Source organism: Sardina pilchardus, chromosome 19 (assembly GCF_963854185.1).
Source record: "Sardina pilchardus chromosome 19, fSarPil1.1, whole genome shotgun sequence".
Classification (NCBI taxonomy): domain Eukaryota; kingdom Metazoa; phylum Chordata; class Actinopteri; order Clupeiformes; family Clupeidae; genus Sardina; species Sardina pilchardus.
The window spans coordinates 11531434-11539601 of record NC_085012.1 but is presented as its reverse complement, the minus strand read 5'-3'; the positions used below and the strand labels follow the sequence as shown (position 1 = coordinate 11539601).

Below are 8168 nucleotides of genomic sequence, written 5' to 3'. Positions count from 1 at the left end.
TTGCATGGCTAAAATAAGCTATCATCGCTTTATATCTACAGTAAACACACATATTCAGAGAAGGCACCGGATAGCTATCGGTGATAGGGACAACCTCCTAACCATCATGATTCTCCAACATGGTCTGTATCTTGGCTGTGAAAGAGATCAAACAGTACGGTCACTTAGTTCTATTACTGTAAGTGTTGCATGTGAGTGTGTGGCACACTATGAACTATTGCTTTAAAGCTACAGTAGATGAAAATATTCAAAGAGAAGGCACAGGATAGCTACCGGTAATAAGTCCCAACTAGCTGATCCTCCAGCGACGATGATATCCAGGCAGTAAGAAGCTACACACAGAAGAACACAGTAACTATAGGAACTGGTGGCACAAAGATGGAACAAAGTGCAATTGAGAATATTCCTCAAGCTCTCAGGCTGAAGGTGTGAGATGAGTCCTGGAGGTTGAGACTGACTCCCTGACGTCTGACTGTCTCATGGCGTCCTGAACTGATCACATTTAAGCTCCGCTGAGGTAGCTGCGTGTTGCGGTTGGATTTGCCCTGGCTCTCAGAGAACCCCAGGGAGCAGAGGAGAGAGGAAAGTTTTACCGCGTGGTGCTGAGATAGGTAATTGCTAATTGGAGTTGACAGATAAACAAACACACAGATACAATACACACACAGCCAGGGAGAGTGGGAGAGAGAGAGGGATAGAGAGAGAGAGAGAGAGAGAGAGAGAGAGAGAGAGAGAGAGAGAGAGGCTGGGTAAGAAGGCGTGCAGAGTATAAACGGGTAAATTAGGGCCTGGTAGGCCCCTGCGTGGAGCTTGCTCTGTTGCCTGGCTCTCTGTATTTGATTTCCCTCAGGTGGGATGCAGTCGGCTGCGCGGGAGCACTTCATCATGCCAGGCCGCTATTGTCAGAGGCCCAATTGGGTTTTATTCTCCGATGCTGTTTCAGCAGCTCAAACCTGATTTGGGTACTCTATAACGGCATTAAGCATCTTCTGTGGCACGGTCCCAGGTCCCGCTGCCATACACACATAATCCTCCACCACCACCACCCTCTCCTCCTACCAGCGCCCCCCCTCCCCTTTCGGGGGACATTACAAATGGCATCTTTATGTTGTGTAATAGCCTGTGCACGGATATCCCCCATGCGATTCATCATCCTGCTCACCTTTTTTTTTTTTTCCTGTTTACTCTAAGCGTTCTATTTCCCCCCTGTAGTGGTGCAGCTCAATAAAGATGCTGGAGTTCAGATATCCAATTGAGTGCACGGATAACTAAACTAGAGGGTTCAGGGTAGTCGTCTACGCCCCCCTAGTAACATAAGTGTGTTGGGCAGGAATATATTTTTTCCTGTCCTCTGCAAACTGGGTGATGCGAATAAAAAAAATTAAAAAAATCATTCTTTCATTGATATCTATGCCTAAATGAATTTCATCCTGTTTATGAAACTGTAGAATGACACAGGCAAGTAAAAATGACAGAATGCACGATGTTGTTACATTTTCCAAATAAAAAAAAATAAATAAAAAAAAGTGCCATTCTGTCAGCCTGCCACCAGCCTGCAACCTGTGTTAGCCAACTGTTTTGTATGAGGTGACCTAGCATTGTCCACCTGAGCCTAGCAGTAGCTATGTTCTTAATCAGAGCCATGCTTGGTATGGATCATCAGGCTAGTGGGAAAACCCCCAGCAATGCAATACAATGCAGCACAGTGCACTTAAAAACAATCAAATGGAAAATATGTAGACATACTGATGATCACCCCGCCGTCGGCCGTTTAATCGGTCAAGTGTTTGTTTTCAGCGGGGTTAGTACAGGTGTAGCTGCAGTGTTGCTCTGCTGTAATTCGGGGATGAATAATGCGAGCCTGACACCTGCCCTGGCTGCGCTTGGCCCCTGCCCAAACCACAACCACCGGGGAGCCGCACCTTCAGTCCGCCAGAAAATTATGTGAGTAATGTTGTTATGCCCTGCCGTGCTGTAATAGGCCTGATAATGGGCACTTTACAACAGATTTTGTTGGGAGGCGTCCAAATTGTATATCAACACACCGGAGAGACAGAGGATTGGGAGACCAGAGGCGATGCCATTTGTTGGCTTGTGACTGAAATTAGTCTACTCTCCACTTGTGTGTGTGTGTGTGTGTGTGTATGTGTGTGTCTTTGTTTGTGTGCTTCTGTGTGTGTTTAGGTGTGCAATCACTCTTTTCAAATTAGTCGAGCACATGGCGAGGAACGTGGTGTGTGACAGGATTACGTTGAAATTTCACCAGGGTCTAATCGACCATGTCACGTGAGACATAGGCAGCCTTTGTTTTCCGGCCCCAGTATGTTGGGGTTTATTTTTACTTTCTGTTGCCCAGCCAAGCAGGCAGAGGAGGGCAGGGTGTTTAGAGTGTAAGTCTGTATGGAGCTCACTGTCTTGTGGGTCAAGTGACTCACATTACCACATGAAGCCCATTACGGTTGCCATTCAGGGTCAATGGCGCTTTTAAACAACCTGTAAGCGAGCATAAATGGGACATGAACTCCTCTTTTAGTCAGTGGTGCGCCCACAGCCTTGGCTACTCGTGCTTTGTTCCTAATAGCCTGTTATTATGTATAGGACACAAAGGACATTAGCGATGATGGTGATGCACTTGCTGGAAACGCACCATGCATATTTTATATGAACGACACGGTGAACATAAGTGAAAGGGAATGAACGAATGCTGTCCAACACACAAATGCTGGCACCAAAAAGGCATTTGGCAAAAGGTTTTACTTGTACAGCACCTTTCATACATAACAAGGCATCCAAAAAACTACGAAGAGCAAACAATAATACATGGGGGACATAAAAACAAATATTTAAAAGAAAATATGAGAATATAAATAGGCATAAAAAATCACAAAGAAAATCAAGAACACTCTATTTGAAAGTATACAAACATTTGCACAGCCTGTGGTGCGCTCTTCAATAAAAATGAGTCGTCATCTGGTGTGTGTGAATTAAAGTTATATGGATTCTTTAGGCACTGTCTGTTGGGTATACTGTTCACATGTCTTCACCAGCAGTCTGGATTGTGAACATGGCCCAGACCTATAAACAGGCGGCTGTAAAGGCAGAGGGTTCATGCCGTCGTCGTTGCCCCAGTTCAGGGGTTGCACCCTGAAAGCACTGAGGAGGCTTAGAGGATCTGAGCAGACAGTGATGGATGCGCCACTCATACCAGAGGGTCTTTAAAACATACCACCGGAGGTCCTCGGAGCAAACCACGGCTGCCTCTGTGTCTGACTTGGTGTCCATGTAGGCCTACATCGTTTCACTTGTGCTTCCTTGTCATGTTGATTAGCTTTTTAACCCTTTAGACGCCAGAGGTTTTTTCCTTAAACGTTTGATTTTGACATCAAAAGGCTTTAACTTAAAAGTGATAAGAGATAAGAGACTTTCTGTAAATTAGAGAAATATTAAGGATGGCCCAACGTTTATGTACTGTAGGGATTAAATGTATCCAACATTATCCAGCATAACCACGGCTGCCTCTGTGTCTGACTCAGTGTCCACATTCATCGTTTCACTCTTTTAATACCCTCTTAAATGGTTTGAAATGGAGGTTTCGGGGGTGCTATATAGAACCATGCAGGCTTTAAAGAACCCTTAGGGGTTCCTTTGATGTACTCTTCAAAATGATTTAAAGAACCATTTAGGGGTGCCATACATGAAGCATGCAATAGAATCGTTTTTGGTTCTATATAGCACCTTTTTTCCTAAGAGTGTATGCTAGTAAGTTGGGCTTACATGCACCATTCCGCAGGAACATTTAAGGCACAAAGAAATCAGTAATAACTTATTTTATGTGCATTTGTGGGATACAAGTGTGAACTATGTTTTTGTTTCCCCACATATTGTTTGGTTTGTCACTCTGTGATGCATATTTATGCAGATGGGCCTAATGTAAACACAAAGCAATGTTGTGTCTGAGCAGTGAGATGATCAGTTTACCATTAGGTACAATGAACAGATTCCCTTATTTTTCTTCTCTGGACTTAGTAGCCAGCCAAAGTTGCCACTCAGATTGCTAAACTAAACGACAACACTCTCAAAATGAATGTGTTGTCCCTATCTGAAGTCTCTATCTATTCCTAGACACATACATTGTTATCTGAATGGCAAAATGGCATTACAGAGAGCATGGATATCAAAAACAACGCACAAGGAAACCTTGTCCACATTGGGGGTAGGTTTTATATAACACCTCAAACACCTCTTCCACACAGACCTTTCATTGCTCTGAAATTAAAGGCCAGAGATTCATATCTCTCACCAAGCAGTAATGGGAATACCCCCTAGAGGACTGCTTCTTTTATTAACGGCCGCCCCATACCGCCGTAATCCAGCTCTTCAGGCCATCTAATACAGTGTGAAGTTATGAAAGTGAATGGGCCAGAGTCCTTAGTGCACTCGCAAAACAAGCTTGTACGCTAGTTGTTGTTGGTTTTTTTTTTTGCACAATCTACTCGTAATTTGTTATGACAGTAATTGATCTGTTGGGAACCCAAATCATGCAAGAATGGTCGGTAAAGACATCAGTAGGTGGTTGTCAACAACTGAGATAGCCGTGATCGGAAATGAAATAATGAACACAAATCGTTTAAGCAAGGGGCTCACAATGTTCAGATAGCCAGTGGCTATAAATAGAAAAAAATATGTGCACAGATAATTAATGGCAGCGCTCGATTGGGAGTTCTTACTGTGCGCTGACCAATTCATTGAATGCCTGAAATGGCTATGCAAATTATGCAACCCATGGCCACCATTGGATGAAGCTTTTAAGAAATGGGCCTGATTTATTTGAAGTATGCCCAGCCGAGGGCCAAAGGTTCCCCCAAAGGCATGTATGGAACATCAGACGACTTAAATAAAAATGGCCGTCGTGTGTCCTTAGCACAATCAAGGTTAGTTAACACCAGTCGAGGAGGCCGAAGTGACAGGGCCAGCTGGACAGGCGCAGGGGGGGTGTGAGTGTAACTTAGTAAGAGGTGTTTCAGGCCCTTCCTCCTTCAGTCTGTCAGTACAGCCGCTTTTCAAAGCCCAGCCTCAGACAGCCCAAACACACACGCACACACACACACACACACACACTGGCGCGCCAACACAAAGACATGCACATATGCACGGCTCCGCTCTGGAGCGTCCACTTCCCATCGGATATCCTCAGTATTTCAGCCACGGGCAGCATGGACACCAAGACTCAACGCAGCTGACTGGATGCTTTTACCAGACACCCTTGTACAAGAAGTTCTGACGTTCTAAGTATCTAAGGTATTGTTCTTGATATTACTGTGGAGCACTTCTGGATTCTGTTTTGGCATAGAATCATTTGAGTTCTCGAGCATCTGTTGGCACACTGCTCGATTTTACTCCACTGTTGCGTGTTGAAACGTAACGGTTTAACAAGGACTGAAAGAGAGAGGGGGGCCAAGATGGGGGCCAAGCAGTCGAAGAAAAAAGCTGCCGAGGAGGACATGAAGAGGCAAGCGAGGAAGAACGTGGGCCGCGTAGAGAGCCTCACGTCGGCCGAGCGGATCCGGCAGCACACCAGCAAGCAGTTCGGACAGGTGGTGCTCAGCCTGGCGCGCCGCGGCATGACGGAGCCTCCGCCGGAACTCTGGGAGCTGGTGGAGCTGGAGAAGCTCAACCTGTCGCTCAACCGCCTCCGCGCCATGCCCTCCGCCGTCTCGGCGCTGCAGCACCTGGTGGTGCTAAACCTGTGGGGCAACCAGCTGGCCAGCCTGCCGCCGGAGATCGGGCAGCTGCGGAAGCTCCGCGTGCTCTTCGCCTACCGCAACCACCTGACGGAGGTCCCCGAGGAGCTGGGCAACTGCACCAAGCTGGAGGTGCTCAGCCTGGCCAACAACCAGCTCAGCGGCCTCCCCGCCAGCCTGTCGGCGCTGACCAACCTGCGCAAGCTCAACCTCAGCCACAACCGCGTCGTGCACGTGCCCGGCTGCGTCTACGCCATGAAGAGCCTCGTCTTCCTCCACCTGGCCTGCAACCAGATGGAGAACATCGCCGACCAGATCCAGGCGCTGGCCGACCTCAAGATCTTCATCGTCGAGGGCAACTGCCTCCACGCCCTGCCCCGGGCGGTCTGCTTCCTGACGCGGCTCGAGCTGCTCAACGTGGACTTCAACGACATCAAGGACGTGCCCGCCGAGCTGCACCAGCTGAAGCGGCTGGAGAGGCTGGCCTGCCACCCTCTGGACAAGGGCCTGCACATCATGCACAACCCCCTCCAGAAGGGCATCAAGGAGGTGATGGAAGGGGGGCTTACTGCCCTCTACAACTATCTCAAGGCTACGTAAGACACCCGTGATGGAGGGAAGGGGGGAAGGGAGGGGATTAGCTCCCTCCCGGCACTCGCATGGATGATTGCCTTAACTGTTTGGATAAGAGAATTTGAGAGGAAGGACTTGTGGTAGTGATTTTCCACTCACGTCATTGGACTGAATGTGAAGAACAGTGTTGGAAGAAAAAAAACAGTTTTGGAAAATGTGGTTTAACGAATAGAGCCAGTAGAGAATATCTACTCTTTTTTTTTTTAAAGATAATAAAAAGATTATTTTGAGTGATTTAGCAACTTTACAAGCTATACAACAAATGTAATTCTTTTTTATGATACCAGTAGCTAGTAGGAATTAGATTTTTTGTTTTAGATTGTAGTTGTAATGAAACAAATAACAAATGAAAGTCCTTGCTGGCAAAAAAATAAATGGAAAACACAAAGGTACCGCTTACTCATGAAAGAAGGCCATGAGGAAAGGACACTGAAAGCACAGCGCAAAGAGAACAAGAGGAAGACCAGCTAGCCTTCCAGACACCAGAAGCTATTAAGCCGGAGAAAATAGCTCTCCTGCATCACCGAAAAGGTTGCTGATGTCACGAATCTCACGATCTCTTCCAGCAGTCTGGTGAGAAGGAGGTGGAGGGGGGGGGGCATGTTTAAGACTCCCAAGTGTACCTTAAACAAAAGGTCCGTGGGTATAGCAGTTGTCTCAGACAAGCATTGGATTTCTCCCCCCCCTCCCCCCCATGCACAGTGCAGTCGCTCTGCTTGAGGGGGGTGGGTGAATGCGTGTGTGTGTGTGTGTGTGTGTGTGTGTGTGTGTGTGTGTGTGTGTGTGTGTGTGTGTTCATTTTGAACGTGCTGACTCAGGCCAGTTGACCCCTGGTGTTCTCCGGCCTTTTTTAGAAAGCCCCGGGAGAGGTACAAGAGCAATTACGAGCTACATCCCATCTAGCGGGCGGCACCGAGTGAGGGGCCGAGGAAGCCGTATAGCAGGAACGGCTACTTTCCAAACAGAAAGGTCAACGTGTGCCTCCTGTGCTTATAGCTGCCGTCTGACATTGTGGCAAAGTGAAAATAAAGAAAAATAGAACTGTCAGAGAGACCTGACAGAAATGCTAAATGCAAAAAAAATAGTCTTAATGCTCACAAGCTGAGCAGTCATATTTGTGTCACACCTGTCAGCTGAACAGGATTGATCTGACTATAATATTTAAACTTTTACAATCAGACAAGTGACATATTTCTCCCTCTTAGCAGAACAAACAGTAGACCACAATTGGATGTGTTTTTTCCCCCACAGCTGCTGGTAAGCAATCAAAGGGCCTCTGTGAAACAGTGATTGACTTCCTCGGGGGGTTGCCAACGAGTTCTGTCAGCAGTTAAACCTGCAGATTAAAACACCTCACTCGGTTATGGGCACCTCCATCTTGTTTGGCGGCTGCTGATTCAGAGGGAATGGTGAAAAAACCTCATGATCGACCCCTCACCTTTTGTAACAGACTCAATCTAAACTTGCCTCAGGGAAAGTCTTTGTGTTTCTATCAGATCACATCATTGCTACTCCCCCCCTGGCTACAGAGGTCATTCCTCGCATTTGACTTCAGTATTGGGGGCTGTCACGGTACTATGCTTCATGTAAACAAAAAAAATGTCACCTGAATCCTGTCACCACTGTTTTTGGTTTCTCTGTCAAGCCAATGAAATTGCAGTATTGATTACCATGTGATGACTTCTGTTCGCAAAACCTTAAAAGATTCAACATTTTCACAAACTTGAAGATGATTGTTGTACTGCTTTGTGTGTAAATACGATTTAAATAATGTGACGAGGCTTAGCAAATTGG

General features: G+C 46.6%; 1 protein-coding gene across 1 annotated transcript; it reads left to right on the top strand.

Moving 5' to 3' along the window:
• Window positions 1-5459: 5459 nt before the first annotated feature.
• Window positions 5460-6341, top strand: lrrc30a (leucine rich repeat containing 30a). The gene has a single exon (XM_062520625.1). It carries the CDS (start codon window positions 5460-5462, stop codon window positions 6339-6341), a length of 882 nt encoding a protein of 293 aa, XP_062376609.1.
• Window positions 6342-8168: the final 1827 nt, after the last annotated feature.

What these genes read in the sequence shown, in the direction of transcription:
- lrrc30a (XM_062520625.1), top strand. Translation starts at nt 5,460, where the DNA reads ATGGGGGCCAAGCAGTCGAAGAAAAAAGCTGCCGAGGAGGACATGAAG.